Below are 19,600 nucleotides of genomic sequence, written 5' to 3' on the forward strand. Positions count from 1 at the left end.
CCCTCAGAGGCCCTGAGGCCACAGCACCAATCGACTCTTTTACTCACTGGGACTGATGCAAGGTAAATATAGCTTTTGTACTCATTACTGCAGCTATTTGACTTGTGCCCTAAATAGTTCAGAGCCCTCGCCCCCTGAGCCTCATCCTTTCCTTCCCCCGAAGAAAAACCTATTGCCCAAAAGCAACTAAAACGCGCTAGAAGGGTGAGAAAGAGACACATTTTGCAAATCTGCATGACATACAAATCCAAAGCACACTTTCTAACTCGAGCAAGACTTTGTTGAGGGGATCAGGAGTCCTTTTTTGTGTGGAAAATCAAGGAACTTATTTGACCTGTACAAGAAGGACGAGGCCTAATTGACCAAGAGTAGAACGTGAGAGACAATTGGGATGGGGTCAAGCACCAAACAGCACAAGCCAAGCAGGGGCACAGGGGAAGTAAAACACTTCTCCATTTAAGTTATATTTTCCTTATTGTTAGTGGTAGGGTCAGTCAGTGGGATAGAATAGGTGTGGACAGAGGACAAGGTTTATTTGTCTAAGACATCTGATAAGCAGTCATTTGTTATTTTCTAAAATAGGGAACCTACATCATAGAAGAAGGGATAGACAAGACATTTCTTTACTTTAATAAAACGGAGACACTTTGAAACATGTCTTCATGTCGATCTTCTGTCTGATGCACCATAGCACCTCGGGTTAGCTTTGCGATCGATGCACCAGAATGCATGATCTTGACTCAAAAAATGGTAAGCAACCATCAGCAGGAGAATTTGGAAAATTCTTGACCCAGCGAAACATAGTCAACAAGTCAAGCATGAAAGCACAGCATCAAAGCCTCTCACTGGGGCAAGAATTGAAGCTGCACAAGATGATTATGGAAGCCCTATGACACAATTCCTCCCATCAGAGAAAACACAAGCAGCGAGACAGTTCACCTCGAAACTATGAACCCTAGCATGGAGGAAGCACCACAGTCTGCAGGTCAAAGCAGCATATCAGTGACAGATCAGATGTTAAAGGAGGAATCTTAAAGGCGAAGTATTACATGACATGGAACACAGGAGAACTGCATCTCGTCCACAGAAAGAGATTTTCAAAATCATCAATGAGAAGTGAAATCCAAAATTAAGCAACAAGACATGAATATCCTCCCAAAAACGATTTAATGACGTGACCATCCACTTCGAAAAAAATCCCTTCAGTCTCCGCACAGATAGCGTAAAGTATTCCATTGGAAGACTGGTGGGGCGCTAAAGGTCTAGCCCCTCCACTGTTGTGACATGAGCCAACAGCGTTGGACTGGCAGACAACACTGTACTTCTTCCTTAACCCTGTGGCTGTCAGTAACAGTCATGACAGCCAATTAAATGGTGTATGTCTTGGAGGGAAGCGTGGACGGGCTTGTGAGCAGCATAGGCCACAGATAAAGCAGCCTGAGCCCGGGCGGGGTCAGAGCAATTGGAGCCAAGCTGAGCTATCGAGCAGTCCGTGCTGCCAAAGAAAGAAGACGTGCAACGACTTCACTAAAGAGGACTGGCGATGCATGCTTTGTGGGTCATGATTCTCTGTCCAGTCATTTAAAAGCACTTTTCTTTCATTATGATTCCAGAAAGACCGACCAAGACATTAGAGGCCAGCCCGGGGCCCCTCCAACAATAGCAGAGTTTCACTCACATGAAGGAGAGGGGTTTCAGAGATGGGCAGGCTCCCCTCACACTCAGTGTGCTCACTTGAGTATTTCCAGTTCTTGCGCAGCCCTCTGTGATCACGTGGGCACTATTGCATCCATTTGTGCACAGACCCTCTGACTGCACCGCAGAGGTCCTTGAAGATACTGGGGAACCTGGAAGACTGAACTAAACAATCTATGCTAGCGTGAAGGTGGTTGGTTTTCTGTTGTTCCGTCACAATACTTTAAAGCAGACCAATGATATGATATGATATGATATGGCATTTATAACACGCCTATACACAAGTGTTTCAATCACAGCATCAGGGCTATAAAACCAACTAACATGCAATTAAATAGGTGATGTTGGTGGGCGGCCATTAGGGTGAATGGTCTGAAGTCGAGAAGGCCCAACCAGGTTTGAAACCTATGGCTTTCAGCAGCTTAACATTTTTTTATTAGTAAATTGGTTTATAAATGCAAACCTTTGCACAAAAAGAGATCAAACTGATACAATATAAACAACATTAAAAATACAAAACATAAAATCTTAGAATTCATCAAGTAGCCAAATGACATTGAAATGCTCAACATTGCAAATATCTTGTTAACATCCAAAACAAATCCAACAGCCCGCCATTAAATCAGAGCACAAAACATTATCAGCTTCAATAGAGCAAAGTCGCTAAAATGCCTAAAGTGTGTAAGGTGTGCACGTTGAATTTAAATCTTATATATATGTGTCAGTGAATTGAGCACCTAAGCCCCTTATGGTGAACATAGCCGTTTTGCTAGGAAAAGGGTTTTACTACCTAGAGCCAGCAAAAAGAGAAATATATCTAGGTAATAAAACCCTTTTCCTAGCAAAACAGCTATGTTCACCATAAGGTGTGTAAGGGCTCAATTCACTGACAGTCACACATCAAAGAAAGTCAAAGAGCTTTCTCATGACACAGAGAGGGCTTTCGACAAGGACGGACCTGTCAAGGCCCAATAAATCTAAAAGTGGGAACATTTTAGTGCAAACTGTGTCCAAAGAAGAAATCGAATTATATTGGTCCAATGAGTGCAAGACCTCAAAAAAAAGGAGCATCCAAGATCTGTGCAAATAGGTTCAATTTTGCCCCCAGGACTCTCTTTGCCATTGAGGTCAGCCCAAACACGTGACGAATTAGAATCGCAGGTGAAAGTTTCAAACTTTGCTTCAATGTGATTCCTTCAAAGGAAGGCTTAAAAGAGGACCCACCTCAAGCAAGGAGACTCCCATCCCATAAGTTAAAACTGGGTCCAGCTTCGCAAGATAAAATGTGCGTAGTGGAATGAGAGAAAAGCGGCAGAAGGTCCTACAGATCCTTTTTAACTGAGCGATCAAGACATGCGACTTAGCTCTCAGATGGTTGCGGATTGCACGTTGGCACTCACTATACGAAATATTAAAACCTAGGTACTTTATAGAGTGGGTGAGTTCCAAGCAGGCAATGACAACTGCCCAACCCATTGTTTTAGGTTTCCGCTTCTGCAAGAAAATGATGATCCTAGATGTGCGTCCATTGATCTGAAGGTTATTACTCTCAGCATAAGAAGAGAAAGCAGTCAGTTTATGCTGCAAACATTTCGGAGTTCAAGTGCATCACATTGTCAGCGAAAGCCAACCAATTCAATTTAAAACAACCTAGTCTTATTGGAAAAGATGTAACAGGATCCCATAGTGAATCTATATACGAGATATACATGTTAAAAAGCAAGGGGGCCAAGACAAACCTCCGTTTTAGGGTAACACAAGTTTTGATCATAGTTAAAGTACCAGACCTGGTTAACCTGACTTGTATATGTGTATCTTGATGTAAAAGGAAAATTATCTTAACTAAAGGTGGAGGCACCCCCCCAATGTAGTAATTTGTGCCAGAGCCTCTGTCTAATGCCTATTGAATGCAGAGGACATGTCCAAAGTTGCCAAATAGACAGTCGCTTTAGCGACATTAGAAACATAGGTACACTCATGTTCCAATATAGTGCCGTTTAGGGTGGTGCCCACCTTTTTACGAAATCCCACCTGATTTGGAGCCAAAATATCAAGCCTATCTACCCAGAGTTGTAGCTCCTTCAAAATGATCGAAGCATAAATCTTGATGATGGCATCCAAAAGGGTGATCGGTCTGTAGTTGACAGGATTTGACCAATCCCGTTTTTGTTGATAGGAGTAACTTTAACTTTCACGTGTAGAGCTAGAGCATGCCACGCCGAGATGAGGGAGAGTACGGCAGAGGAGTGTAAGCCAGCCCATGACTACACAGCTTGTACATGCACACAGTGACAGGGGTTTAAAGCCTCTGAGGTCGGGAGCTGTGCTGTTAGAACAAGGCAACTAAAAACACTTACTCCATTGATGGTTAATCTCGCAATCAGAGAGGCCAAGCACATATCAGGGACACTTGACAGGTCCGAGCAACCCCTTACACGCTGTAGGAAAAGTCGATCAAGTGCAGAGAGAAATCATATCGCTGCCAGAATCGGAAAAGGATGCCCGAAACCGTCTCAAGTTCACAGTGCAGTCCTGGCAGTCACACAAATGGAAGGAAACAATTTACTTTCGGATGTTTTCTTAAAAAATCAAAATGAAAAAAATTTCACTAACCATGTAAGCATGCTGTGATTTCTATATTTCCATTTGCTTTTTATATTTCTGAAGACAGTCAGCCGTTTTGAGTTACTTATTTATAATCAGGCTACAGTGACGTTAATAGATAGAACTCAGAATGTGATATTTCAATATTTTCTAGTGATTAAACACTGCCTCCTGTTCCAGTTGAAAAGCTAGCTTTCTATTATATATTAACTATTATATATTAACTTTTATTTGTACACAGCGCTATATCATTAGTACTTTTATAATAATGACATTTCTAAACTCACATGGATGAAAGGTTCGGGGTAAGGATTCGAGGAGGCAGCAAGGATTGAACCCACTGGTCAGATGGGTCCAGCACTAAGTCCACTATCTCAGGGGGGTTCAGTGCGTTATCTGCACAGCGACCCCCAAAGGCCGACCTCCAGCCAAAGGCGTTTTCTGAATCTTGCAAGAGATCTATTCACAACAGGAACTTGGATGTTCGGATGCAATAGCAGGTGTAATACCAAGCCCAATCACGGGCATCCTGCTTTTTGTTTCCTCTGCCTCAGAGGTGGGGTTTGGCAGTGCTGTGGGGTCTCATTCGGACTCTCAGTGGATGGCAGTGAATCTGTTCCTTCTCCCCATGAAGACATGTGCTCTGTACAATGCTTGTCTGCTCCCCTCATACACAGCAAAGAGGAGAGCAGCGCCTGTCTTCCCATCTGGCACCAAGCGGACACTTAAGAGGAGAGGAGCTTGCATTCTTTATCTTGGTCTGCTGTATATGCATACAAAAATGCAAATGAAAAGGTGGCTAGACAGACTTCACCGGAGGCAAAAGGAGTAAGTGTTTCATAATCCACGTTGTTACCATCTTTTCGTCTAAGGAAACACACAACATAGTTTTAGGGAAACTTTCTCTAAAGGCAACTTTCCCTCCATATTTGTGGACCCCCAAAAATGTTGCTTTTGTTTCAGCTTCCTGGCCTGACTTTTACCAGTGGAGCCCTCATCTATGTTCCCCAGGGATTTAGCTCATTGTTGCAGAGGAACTGACATGTCCTTCAGGCTGTCAGGCTGTCAGTACTGAGAAACTTTGTTTCTCTTAGTCTTATGACTTTTATCATTGCGCAAAGTACACTACTGTACCGCGCAATGTGGTCCTTGTGTTTACGGGCCCTAGTAATCCGCTAAGGATTTTTTGGTGACTGGACAATGTGCATTGGAATGGAGTGGTGGTTGTAGTACATCTTTACTAAGCCATAACGCGCTTACCACATTTGACTCATGACGGAATGCCCAGGAAAGCCACTTCTTTTGCTGGCTACTGCAGATCATGGGTGTGGGGGTACCACACCACACTACTGGTGCCAGGATGTCCGTGGTGCAAAAGGGTATGAGAGCCACAGTGGTCCCTGATTGGACGACTGCTGGCGTGCATGAGTGGGGCAGACCTCATTGACAAGCTGATGTGAGCACTCGCTTGAATTGTGAATATGAAGAGGGGTCCTGAATGAAACCAACAGATCGTCAACAGGATTGGAATCAACCTGTGGATGGAGCCGAGCCAAACAAAGGACTATCCAGAGATGCACTGCAGATTGCCCACTGTTGTCCCAGTAGAGCCTTGCGTTGTGCTCAATCTCAGAAGACCTGCACAAGTGCTTTGAAACCTTTGGAGTGGTTGGAATAGTCGCTCTTGATGCCTCCTGGTTGCCCTGCAAAAGAGCTTGTTTGAAAGTGTTCCTCAGCCAGCCAGTGGACTGTCCAGACAAACTTTGGCACCAATGCAAGAGTGTCGTTGCATCCAGATTTGCCTTGAATCTTTGAGGAATCCTATATCACACAGCAAAGCACCTTTTTACCGAATGTTGTTGTCCCAGTTACTGTGGATCACGGGAGAGAAGGTTCTGCCAGATCACGAGAATTGTGTACCCCTGCATCACTGTGTGATTGCTCTTTAACTGAATCAAGAGATCCAGCTCCTGTTGCAAACTGGACCTGTATCTCCACCACCAGCACCTGTGCACTTTGAAGCCAAACTGAGGGTGGGAAATCAAACCTCTGATGACCCCCTGCAGAACTGAAAAGTTTGAGCCAAAACCAGGGCGTTGCTAGGGGGGGCTAAGGGGGCTATAGACCCTGATCTTTTGGTTGTAGCCCCGGATAGAATCTCAGGATCTACAGCCAAAAGACTAGCTAGCCCCCAGTCCCAACAGTTCTGACATCAGCTTAGCCCCGGGTCTTTTCCAGACCTAGCAACTCCCCTGGCCAAAACCAAGCTAAGGGCAGTGAGCACTGAAAACACTTACCGGTGGCCCCTTGTTCATCTATTGCATTTTACGCACAGAAGATCCCTTGTGGTCCTCTCTTTGACTTGGGTAGCCCCCACTTCCTAAAGCCCTCAAAAAGTTGGGAATAGCTCTATTCATTGCAATAGATCCTCCCCAGACTCTTGGAAGCTGTTTACACTCTTCAGAATCATGTCCCTAACTTTGCCAACTCCTTAGAAAGGTACTTTGTGACCTTTATGCATGACTCAGTGATTTAATGCTCGCATCAAACATTGAGAACAAGGCTCCATTCATCGTAGGGTTGGACTTAGAATGTTAGGGTCTTCCATTTCTGAAGATTGTCTATGCTATAACGATTGTCTGCCCTTTTACCTTACAGTTATTGGTGGAGGTTAGAACGTTATCGCATTGACTCCAGTGAATGTATATATTTTACATAGTGTGTTCTTTGAGTGGTGTTTTTACTATTGTATTTCATTATTTATTCCTGGGTCTAATGAATTGTATATTTTCGTATACTTCTGCCTAATGGTAATTCTTGGTGTTTAACTGTGTGTGCTCATCAAAGACCTCTGATCACTCTCACTTCTCCTGAGACTTAGCCTCGACTGCTCTCCAAGCTACCGTGAATTGGTCTGGCTATCTTCCCAGAGGTGTCCCCTAACAAGGGGGTCCTCCCAAACTTCTGTTCACCAAAGCAGCGTTTAGACTCCATTCTAACACATAGAGTTTGCAGTATTTAAATAATATACATGGCACAGGAACAGCACAATGCATACTTATCTATTCATGAAATTAGGGTTTTAGTTTTTAAAGATTATTTTACACTGACTTGCTTTTAATTTAAAAATAAGCATTACAAGAATGTCAAGAGAGAGACCTCTTTAAATTAAGTGGTGGTAATGTGACTGGCCAGTCTGCTCTACTAATTACTGCATTGGATACTGAACATATGCAGGTGGTTTATCCCAGCTGTAGGTAAGGGCTCCCCAAACATCATGTTGCGAGAGCCTACGCATATCTTGTGCTGGGCCTGCTTCAAGATGTTCTGACATCTTTTCCTCATGGTTTAAGAGTCATGTAGCCAGAATATTTTGGTGAGATCAGTCCGCAACAGCTTACCTCTTCAGACACATGCAAGCCAGAGGCAAACAGTGATCATATTTTACTGACCGATGTTCATCAAATAGAGCTCACACATGTTTCTAACAAACTGTATGTTGTTGCTTATTTTACTTATAAAATAACTTCTCACAGTGCTCTCTCCAGTTACCTGCTTGGTGCATACTAACAATGAGAAAGCATTCTAACTAGGACAGATTCTCAATATTCATAATACGTGTGTATCCATACAAATTTAAAGTAGCCCTTAAGCTTTCGGTGTTAGGCCAGAGATTATTGAAGATGGTCATCTAAAGACTGTGACAGTGAAATTGTGCAGGGCTGATGCAGGCCTGCTAAAAGGGGTAACCGGTTGAAGTCTACAGGGGAACTAGACCTGTTTAAATGGCAAACAAGGTATTGGGCTGGGCCAAGGTATATGTGCTGTTACAGTTACATTACCAGCACTATTGGGCAAAGCCAGGGAAAGTGTGTTCCTTCAGTGCCTGGCAGGGCTGGCTTTAGGCTTATCGGGTATAGCCATTCATGTGTGCATTCTTACAGTTACTGTATTGACCTTTCTGGGAAAAAGTCAAGATATGTGTGTTCTTACAGTTTCAGTACTAACATTATTAGGGAGAGCCAAGAAAAGTGTGTACTTACCGTTGTTGGCTGCACCAGCCTTAGGCTCATTGGGGGATGCCATTGTTGGTGTGTTCAAACAGCACTGGCTTTATTGGGTAAAACCAAGAAAAGGCTGTTCTTACTGTGACAGAACTGGCATTATTGTGCAAAGTCAAGACCAGTGGGTTCTTACAGTGGCCGGCAATATTGGCCTATCTAGGCAAAGTAATCATCCGTGTGTTCATTTAGCAGCATTCAGCAAAGCCAACACAACTGTGTGATTAGAGTGAAAATGCTGCCTTATATTGTGAGTACACCCACCATGAAATTGCTTTGGAAAATGCTCCTGTGTAGTGTTAGTGTACTTATATTGGATTTTTTTATACGCTGCCCCAACAGAACCGATTGTAAGTTGAGCTGCTTCTTCCACAATCTTTCACAGAAAGTGCACTAAAAATGCACCATTTTCACCCATTAATTAAAAAAAAGTATTCTGGGGGGATTCCTCTCATACGCCTGAAACCCTCTTGGTTGTATTCTGCTCCCTCATAACACTCAGTCGCTTACGCTCCTTAATAGGAATATTTACACCTCCCATTGAAATAATTCACCAGCCGCCACTGCCTGAACTCATCACCAGCAACTGGAATGTACCACAACATTTGCTGAGGCCCTCCATTAAACCACAGCTCAAAACCACTTCTGGAAATCCAGATGATGCAACAAATGACTGGCCAATCACAACATACCATTCCCCTCGCTCTTCCAAGAACTTTGCATGGATGCACTGGAAGGAAAACCTCATCATCTTGGCCTCCACGCCCAACCTCTCAGAGAATGTCAAATCCCAGCTCAGTGCACTTAACCACACCCTAACTGAGGCTACCAACAGCCATGTACTACTGAAATTTGGACTCAACAAATGGAGGTCCTCCACACCCAGGTACATGCACGCCATCTGTAGGCAAGAACTGTTCTGAAGAAAATCCCACCAGCAGGAAGCACTCACACCCTGAGAGCCATCTATTCAGCATGCAGAACACCTATCACAACAGACAAAACAAATGACCACACAAAAGCAATCATGGAAACACCCAACAAGAGCAGAGGCATCTTCCAAGCTATGGAGCACTGCATGAACGTCCTGCCAGAACGCGCAATGTGGAATCCACTGAAAAATGCAACACCACCAGGGACCTCATTATAGAGAAAACAGGGCAACACATTGACAGCTACAAGCCCATCCCCGACACCCTGCTCATACCAACCAGCCTGCAACACATCAAGATTTGTTTCATGACAAATGTAAGCTTCTTTAGACTTTTACTCCTCTTGGGTATAGTGCCCAGAGACTCACCCCTGGCGTGAATATCATTCTTAGAAATACATACAATAAAATATCAGTAAATCATGACAAGGGGATATCATTTGTTTTGCTGTGAAAACTATTAGTATGCTAGACCAACCAGGCAGAATTGACTTACTCTTCCCTCACATAAACAAATTATTGTATATTGTATCAGACGACAGACTAAATAGTTAACTTGTACTTTAGACATGTAAGTAATTTAACAAACAAATATTTCCAAGATTTGACAAGAAATGCTTTTGGCTTTTGGCAGCGCCATTTCTGAATGCGCCAAAAGGTAAATAATGTCTTTGTGGCTCTATGTGGCAAACAAGCCAATCAATTCATGGGAAAGAAAGTTGGTGAAGATAAAGAAATTGATTCATGGCAACAATCAGTTCAGGGAAAAAAACAATTTGATAAACAAAACGTGCCATCTGCTGAAATTTGCCATCTCCCGAAATTTGCCATCTGACGAAACTTGCCATCTGACCAAACAGAAGGTATGACGAGGCTTTGTAAGGTGCTGACCAGGGAGTTGCGCAATACAGATTTAAAAGATCAAGTTACTCTGTACTGGGAGGAACTGGAGAAAGCACCATTAGAACACTGCATATTGTTCACTGAAAGTTGTTCAAACAAATTGAACATAAACCAACAGCAGAGAGGGATGTGTCTTTACGTGATGATCCTGAGAGTACGACCACACTGAGCTATGCAGTGAGTCGGAATAGAAAGGAAAGGCCATTTTTTGGGGCGTGGGGGGAATCGGCATGGCAGAGCGCCACCGCCCCAGAAAATTACATCATTGTCTAAGCCTTCCGCTGGGGTCACTGAAAACCTGGCACCAAAGGGTGGATCTAGATGTTGTGGTGTACTTTATTTTCTGTAATTAGTTTGTTGTTTTATTATTGTGGTTGTAGATCATTTTAATGTTTGTATTTTGTTATGCTTTTATGGCCAAGGGCTGAAATCAAGTTTTGCTGTGTGTGATGTTGCAGTTTGGTTAAGAATTTGTCTCTGCAGGCGCAGTACATGAGCAGAGCGAACGAGCCACCTCAGACAGTTGGATCACAACAATTTGTGGAGAACTGAAAATAGATTTATCTGTAAAGCGTTGGGTGTCCGCAGCCATTGTGGGAGTTAAACGGTGGTAAGGTGAGGAACAGATTTTGGCAAAGCCCCTTCTTTTTTGAGTAAGATCATATCCCAGTCCTCACACTAACCTGTGCCAAAAGCACTTACCTCAGGTGATGGCTATGGATGGGCCTGGCTGGGTACCACAATTCCTTTATTTGCAAAGGCACTCAGGCATCCTGGATCTTGCCAGAATCCTGAAATCCATAGAGGGCATCACAAGGCCCGACCCAGAGGAATCTAACTGTGTGCTCTGCTGGCTCTTTGTGCGAGAGTGGCAGCAGCATGGAGCATGCAGGATAGGGCTTGCTGTGAAGTATCTGGGTGCGATGATGCCCCACACCCATAGAAAAGCAGACTTGCATCAGAGGAGACAAGTAGTCAGCAAGTAGGCGAAGAAGGACATCGCTGACCACGTCTGGATGGATTACACATGGATGCTTGGCTGGTGCCAATGACATAATATGAGCCATATTCATGTGCGATCATGTAAGTACGATGAAACAACTGCAAATAGAAATGCAAACAAAATGTCTACATGATGGTTGGAATTGTGTCCATCTGAGCAGGAACTAGTTGCAAAAGTGGACAACCCTAGCCATGCGCAATCACTGGGGTAGAGGACACAAAACGCAAGTGCAGTAAAAATAGATTGAGCAAGGAGAGATATAGATGTAATAACTTGTCTTTATTTTGTTCTTGTGACCATATTTTTCTCATCTGGTCGATCTTTAAAAACAATTGGTAACATTTCCTTTCACCTCCCCTCCTCCCTCTCTCCCCTCTTTTTCTGCTGCTGCACTTGCACGCTCCAAATCATCTCTCGACCTAGTAAGAACCATATTGTTTGTCTTCTTCCTTGTTCATCCAAACCTTCACCTCCCCTCCTCCCTCTCGCCCCTCTTTTTCTGGTACCGCACTTACACGCCCCGCATTGTCTCACGACCCAGTAGGAACGTTATTGCCTTCTCCCCTGTCCCCCCCACCCACCTTCACCTACTCTCCCACCCTGAACTTGCACAGTCCGAATGCCTCAAGACCTAGTTGGAACGCTATTGTTTAGGTGTTTTGCTCCTCCCCCCCTTTGTCTTGATGCATCTTGAAACACATTTTGTTGTGTAGATGTATCATAAATAGCCTATTAAAAAATATATATATTTCACAATTTAATGCTATCCAATATTCCCGCACAGAAGGATAGCCCACTTTGAGTTGAGTTGAGCCTCTATGAATTTGAAATTGTACCTGCAGGCTGAACGCATGTGTTAATAAAACAAATAACATAGAAGAATACCAGTTATTTATATAGCACTTCATGATGGGTTTCTCCTGTTTCTAAGTGCTTTAATAATAGCTGAAATGTTTTAACCTATTCAACGTTCCTCATTTTACTGACCTGCTAGGATTGGAACTTGTGATGTTCATGCTTGGCCTATGTCTGAGGCAAGAACTTAACACTGGTGCTATTCTCCTAAAAACAACAGGCTCTTTAGTCACTCAGTTAATATGCACTGAGCTTCCACTTTTGGTAATCAAGCCTACACACCAGATCAACTGCAGCGCAACAACGCAGGGCCGATGGAGACCCGCTTCAATGCAATGGCTCGTGGTTGAGAAAGATGTGAGTAAAAATAGGTGTGCACTGGCTTGCTTCATGAAAATACCTCAATGCAAACTTGCTGATTTGTAAAGGCTATCTAATGAAAATAGTATCTGGAAACCTAATAACATACTTTTGCATAACTCAGTATTTTGTATGTGCATATTAAATATACACGGGTCATGAGCAAGACTATTCTTTTGTGTTTAGGCTGTAGAAAACATTTGCTGATACAGCCATTGAATGTGTGCACTAGGTTCATGACATGGCCGCCCCCACCTACCTTCAATACACACCTGATTGCTCTTTTCAACACTGTTGTTGTTTCTGTTGGAATCAGGGAAGTGGATGTGGCAGCCGGTGTCCTCCATGACTCTCTTAATGTTATTTCCCCCTTTCCCAATAACGTGGGAATGTTCCGTATGGGGTACATCCATTTTGAGTGTGACTTTGTTGACCTGAAAAAGAACAATTCAAAACATTTACTAAATATAAAAAAGGGATGTTGTTACGCCCAGATCCGTTTCTTGGGGCGGATGGAGGGGGTGACTGCCCGGGGAGCAGAGCTGAAGCAGCTGAGGGGGATCGGCACAGGAAGAGGCCCATCCCAGAGAGTTGTCCCTGAGCCCACCAGTCAAAAATTAAGCCTTCCTGTTTCCACCAAAGGAATGCACATCCGAAACGCAGCCTCTGAGATGCTCTGGAGTCACACACCCCCTGCCCACCCTCTGCAGCTTTGTGTTGACAGAGCCTTCAAAGTGGGGGCAATTTATAAGTGATGGTTCAAGCCATTGTTTTTAGACCACAGTGATAAGAACCGAACATGGGACAGGTTTATTCTGAAGGCCAGCGCAAAGCATCAGTTAGCTGATAAATCTACGCATTCTTCTAAGAGAATTAACATTCAACACAGAAAAGGTTTTAAACTATGTTCTTCATTTTCACGGTTTTGACACAGCGAACGTTTTTTTAGTATATTACCTTTAGCTACATATGGTGCATGCCTGAGAATGTTAACTGTCATTTTCTTGCATAAGTGGCCTAGTGGCTGCTTTGGGACATGGACTAAATGCATCCGCTCAGTATCAAAGAACATTTCATTTTCTTAACGCTCGAGCCACTGCAAGATGGCTCCTCAATGTGACTTGGCACCTTGATTAGGAAAGCAGGGTTCATTGTATCACTGTGCAGACTGTAGTCAAAGGCAAATAAATGCAGTGATATGTGTGCCGTAATTTCACCACCATGTTTGTTAAGATATCTATGTGCTGCGCCTCTATGTAACAGCACATATGACTGTTTTTGTCTGATGTGTCTGTGTGAAGCAGCAGCGCCTCGGCTGGTGCCGCGGCGGCCGCGGCGCGAAGCCGACCCGCACGAGTCGGGAGGCGCTGTCGCGTCCGCGGCCAGAGAGGCCAGAGAGGGGAAAGGGAAACCAGCGGAGACTAGCCGCGCGGCTAAAGCCGCTACGGGGGGACACGGCGGGGCCACGCAGGAAGCCGCTATGTGCAGCCGCGGCGGGGCCGCTCGTCTCTCACCTGTTCGCCCCAGTCCGGGGGGTGGGGAGCATTGTTCACGGCGACGACGGGATACGGGGAAGCAGCGCCCGGCTCGCTGGCCCCGTGCTGCTCATGACGCTGCCAGAGCTGCACGTTGCTGGGGGGGGGGAGGGCCCAGCCTCAGGACGCGTCCATACGCGTTGCGGCCACAACCGCATGGCCAATACCACCGCCCTCCACCACCAGGGGAACGGGGCCAACACCACCGCCCTCCACCACCAGGGGATCGGGAAGAACGACACGCTGGGACAGCAACCCTTAAGAGAGGAGGGACCATGTCCCAGGGACCAATAAGAAGGGGGTTAACTCAAACCCTCAGGGATTGGTGGGGGCTTGATACCTCCACCTGTGATAAAAGAGCACCCAGGGAGACTAACGGGTTGTTCTCATTACACAGGAGACGGGGAGGAGAGAGGAGAGCGAACCAGAGTGGTGGGCCTATCCGGACAGCGGCTCGAGATAGGACCAAGCCAGGCCCAGTACCGTGGTATTATAGGAGGACAAGATACCGGTGAAGTTAACCGGGAGGACATATGATTTTTCTTACAGCATCTGCTGCCTTAAACCCAGAATAAATATTGTTTTAGCACGTGTCTGTCTCCGACTATAATTCCACCCTTCACACTGGCGACGAAGGTGGGATTTTTGACAGCGCGATGGAATCGTTAATAAAGACCTTGTCTGAGGGCCAACAACAATTGCAACAGATGCTACAACTGCATTCGCAACAAGCAGCTACGGATCGGCAAGCCTTTCAACAAGCCATACAGCTGCAGGGCTCTATATTGACCACCGCACAGGACAACCAGCATGAGGCCATGTCCCGTCTCACCGATGCAGTGGCCAGCACTAGAAACCAACCACTGGTGCCCTCGGGCCTCCTACAAAAATATAAGGACGGAGAGGATCCCGCCTTCTTCTTTACTAGTTTCGAACGTATAGCCAGAAACGCACAGTGGCCTCCTGACCGGTGGGGTCAGTACGTCGCCCCCCTACTGTCCGGGGTGATGCAGGGCGCCTATCAGGCGGTAAATCCCAACGGCAACACGCCGTACGGAGAGATCAAAGCTGCCGTACTAGACCGCTTGGGCTTGGACGACGAGGCATACCGGATCCGACTGAGGGAAACCAGGCTCAGGACCGGGGAGAATCCACGCCAGCTGTACTATAGGATAAAGGACCTGGCAGAGAAGTGGTTGTTGGCTCCAAACCCCGCTAACCAATCCCTAATCGATAAAATAATTCTGGAACAATTCGTCGAAGCCCTGCCCGGCCAGATGCAAAAATGGGTTAGGCAGCACCATCAACCCACCCTGACCGAGGCCTTGGATAATGCATCGGCATACCAGAAGGCAGGCCACTTCCGACTACCAGCTACAGGGGTATCGGCCCGCTTCGCCATCCCGATATCCGACCCCCACATGATTAGGGGTAACCGAGCCTTACCCATAAGATGGAGACCTCCCGATGAGAACAACAGGAGACCCGAAGACAAGAGACCAGGAAACGAGGAGAAGGCCCCAGCACCGACTCCTAGCTACAAGCAACCGCAGTGCTATGAGTGCAACGAGTGGGGCCACATAGCCCGGTTTTGTCCCAGGAGAAGAACAGTCGAACCCATGGACATCGGCTATCTGACCCCGATGGACGAGAACGGTGTCCCAGGACCATATGTGGTGGACGTTCGAGTCGACGGCAGACCATCACGTGCCCTTTTGGACAGCGGCAGCAGGCAGACCGCCATTTCACCAACCGTGAGTAACGCTCCCTGCTTACCTAACGTAACTGTACCTATCCGATGCATTCATGGGGACACCAAATGTTATCCGATGAAGGATGTAGTGATTGACTTGAATGAAACCTCTTCTCCCTTGAGGGTTGCCGTCCTACCTTGTCTCCCAACCCCGGTGGTAATTGGGACCGACCTCCCCGGTTTCGGTCGGACATTAAGGGACACCAGGGAGGGGCAGTCCCCGTCCAAAACCGATCTGGCGGGAACCGACCCCGTCTCCCAGGAACCCCCACCCGGGCGAAAGAGGAGGACCCGGATGGCATGGTGTCAGGCCAGTTACATGACCCGACCTATTGACTGGAAGCTAGAAGACAACAAAGACACCATAAGGGGCGAGACCCTGACTGACCCCACCCTACGAGTGGCCAGAGAAAGAGCCGCCCGGGAAGGGGAACCCAACATCGCCAGAGGCCCAGGGTTTCTACTGCGACAAGGTCTCCTATACCGAAGGTATAAGGGTGACGATGACGCCATGAAGGAACAACTGGTGCTACCAAAGAGCCACCGACTTATAGTGCTACAACTGGCCCACAACCATCCCTGTGGAGGTCACATGGCCTCTCTTAAAACCCAACAAAACCTACTAAAGAGGTTTTACTGGCCCGGCATTTATGGAGAAGTTGCCCAACACTGCAAGAACTGCCCCACCTGCCAATTGACTAGCGGGGTTCTACCCGCAAAGGCACCACTACAGAAAATGCCCCTCATTGCGATTCCATTCCAGAGGATCGGCATGGACATAGTGGGACCCCTGGAACCAGCCAGCCGGGGTTATAGATACTTACTGGTCGTAGTCGACTACGCTACTCGATACCCCGAGGCCTTTCCCCTAAAGGGAACATCGGCCCGGTTGTTATGCGACCAGCTGATTCCATTCTTTGCCCGAGTAGGGATTCCCTCCGAGATAATCACCGACCAGGGGACCAATTTTATGTCGACCCTCTTAAAACAAGTATGTGGACAGTTCCAGATCAACCAGTTGAGAACCTCAGTATATCATCCCCAGACTGATGGACTGGTAGAACGTTATAATCAAACGATCAAGAAGATGCTAAGAAGGGTGACGGGACCAGATGGAAAAAACTGGGATCGGGTGATTCCCCTAGTGTTAATGGTGTTAAGAGACACCCCCCAGTCATCCACCGGTTTCTCTCCCTTCGAGCTCTTGTTTGGGAGACAACCTCGAACAATACTAGACCTGGTTAAAGAGGAATGGGAAACCACAGAAGAAGTATCTTTAACCGAGTATACAGAGGAATTAAAGGAACACCTAACCGCCCTACGTACCCTGGCCCAAGATAACCTTGGACGTGCCCAAACAATTCAAGAAAGAAACTATAACAAGGGGAGTCGTATGAGAACCTTTAACCCAGGGGACCAGGTATTGGTACTCCTGCCCACCAGCACCAATAAACTGTTGGCTAGATGGAGAGGGCCGTACAAGGTCACTGAAGTGCTAAGCCCAGTAACCTACCGGGTACACCAGCCTGATCGCACCACCCCTGAAAAGGTCTATCATATCAACCTTCTAAAAAAATGGAATGAGCCTCTTCTGAGCGCCTTTGTATGTATCGAGGAAGCCAAACCGGACGAGATCCCGAACACCGTTCCTGATACCCTAAATTCAGTCAATTGGGGAGACACCCTAACCCTCGAAATGAAGACGGACATCAGGAACCGGTTGTCCCCTTTTGCTGATGCCTTCTCCGCCTTACCTGGAAGAACCGATGTACTTGAACATGTTATCAAAACAGATCCCGGACCACCTGTGAGGCTTAGACCCTACCGGATACCCGAAGCCAGGCGAACCATCATCAATTCCGAAGTGGACGAGATGCTAAGGATGGACATCATCGAGCCTTCGGTCAGCGTTTGGTCATCACCCATAGTGCTTGTCCCTAAACCGGATGGCTCGGTTCGTTTCTGTATGGACTACAGACAATTGAACGCGGTGTCCCGATACGAAGCCTATCCGATGCCTCGGATGGACGAACTCCTGGAGGGCCTGGGAGCAGCCTGTTTCTTAAGCACTCTCGATTTAACCAAGGGATATTGGCAAATACCCCTTCGCTCCCAGGACAGGGAGAAAACTGCCTTTTCCACCCCACGAGGATTATATCAGTATAAAGTCCTACCCTTTGGTCTTCACGGGGCTCCCGCCACATTCCAGAGATTGATGGACATCATACTGAGACCGCATACTGGATACGCCGCTGCCTACCTGGACGATATTGTGGTATACAGCCAATCCTGGGAATCGCATCTGAACCATCTGGAACTAGTAGTGGCTGATTTACAGAAGGCAGGCCTACATATCAACCCCAGGAAGACCACGATGGGAACCAATGAAACCAAATATCTGGGCCACATAGTAGGTGGGGGAGTGCTGAAACCACAGTTATCCAAAACACAGGCTATCCAAGATATACCGACTCCTATCAACAGGAAACAAATACGAGCTTTCCTGGGATTGATCGGGTATTACAGAAGATTTATCCCTGACTTCTCCTCGATAGCCGCTCCCTTGACGGACGCATTGAGACTCAAGGGGAATCCCAACCTGACCAACGACCCGAAGGCCTTGAACGCCATAGCACACCTAAAACAAAGGATCACGTCCAACCCGGTCCTCTGTTGCCCGAACTTCCAGAAACATTTCTTTTTACAAACGGACGCCTCAAACCAGGGCCTGGGAGCTGTGTTATCGCAGAGGAATGGAGAAGACCTGCAACCGGTGTGCTTCATCAGTCGGAAACTATTGCCCCATGAAGCGGCTTACTCTACCATTGAGAAGGAGTGTCTGGCCATCAAGTGGGCTGTTGACTCGCTCCGGTACTATCTGTTGGGTCGCCGGTTCACTCTGTACACCGACCATGCACCCCTCCAGTGGCTGGCCCAACACAAGGACACGAACCAGAGGGTCCTACGCTGGTTTCTCTCCCTTCAGCCTTTTGATTTCGTCACATTGCACAGGCCTGCCAAGTTTCAGCTGGTGGCTGACTATCTGTCTAGGTGTTCACCCTGGCCCGAACGGCCTGGGATTGGGGTGGGGATGTGTGAAGCAGCAGCGCCTCGGCTGGTGCCGCGGCGGCCGCGGCGCGAAGCCGACCCGCACGAGTCGGGAGGCGCTGTCGCGTCCGCGGCCAGAGAGGCCAGAGAGGGGAAAGGGAAACCCGCGGAGACTAGCCGCGCGGCTAAAGCCGCTACGGGGGGACACGGCGGGGCCACGCAGGAAGCCGCTATGTGCAGCCGCGGCGGGGCCGCTCGTCTCTCACCTGTTCGCCCCAGTCCGGGGGGTGGGGAGCATTGTTCACGGCGACGACGGGATACGGGGAAGCAGCGCCCGGCTCGCTGGCCCCGTGCTGCTCATGACGCTGCCAGAGCTGCACGTTGCTGGGGGGGGGGAGGGCCCAGCCTCAGGACGCGTCCATACGCGTCGCGGCCACAACCGCATGGCCAATACCACCGCCCTCCACCACCAGGGGAACGGGGCCAACACCACCGCCCTCCACCACCAGGGGATCGGGAAGAACGACACGCTGGGACAGCAACCCTTAAGAGAGGAGGGACCATGTCCCAGGGACCAATAAGAAGGGGGTTAACTCAAACCCTCAGGGATTGGTGGGGGCTTGATACCTCCACCTGTGATAAAAGAGCACCCAGGGAGACTAACGGGTTGTTCTCATTACACAGGAGACGGGGAGGAGAGAGGAGAGCGAACCAGAGTGGTGGGCCTATCCGGACAGCGGCTCGAGATAGGACCAAGCCAGGCCCAGTACCGTGGTATTATAGGAGGACAAGATACCGGTGAAGTTAACCGGGAGGACATATGATTTTTCTTACAGCATCTGCTGCCTTAAA

General features: G+C 47.3%; 1 protein-coding gene across 3 annotated transcripts in view; it reads right to left on the reverse strand.

Annotated features, from left to right (window-relative positions):
* Window positions 1–19,600, reverse strand: part of LOC138581348 (protein bicaudal C homolog 1-A-like) — a 361,089-nt gene that overhangs the window by 157,336 nt on the left and 184,153 nt on the right. For all 3 annotated transcript variants that reach the window (XM_069652613.1, XM_069652612.1, XM_069652614.1), the window contains exon 5: window positions 12,685–12,846. In XM_069652613.1, coding sequence (XP_069508714.1) covers window positions 12,685–12,846 — 162 coding nt within the window. The remainder of the gene's footprint in view (window positions 1–12,684; window positions 12,847–19,600) is intronic.

This window comes from Ambystoma mexicanum, chromosome 3p (genome assembly GCF_040938575.1).
Source record: "Ambystoma mexicanum isolate Mex_15411 chromosome 3p, UKY_AmexF1_1, whole genome shotgun sequence".
In the NCBI taxonomy this organism is placed as follows: Eukaryota; Metazoa; Chordata; class Amphibia; order Caudata; family Ambystomatidae; genus Ambystoma; species Ambystoma mexicanum.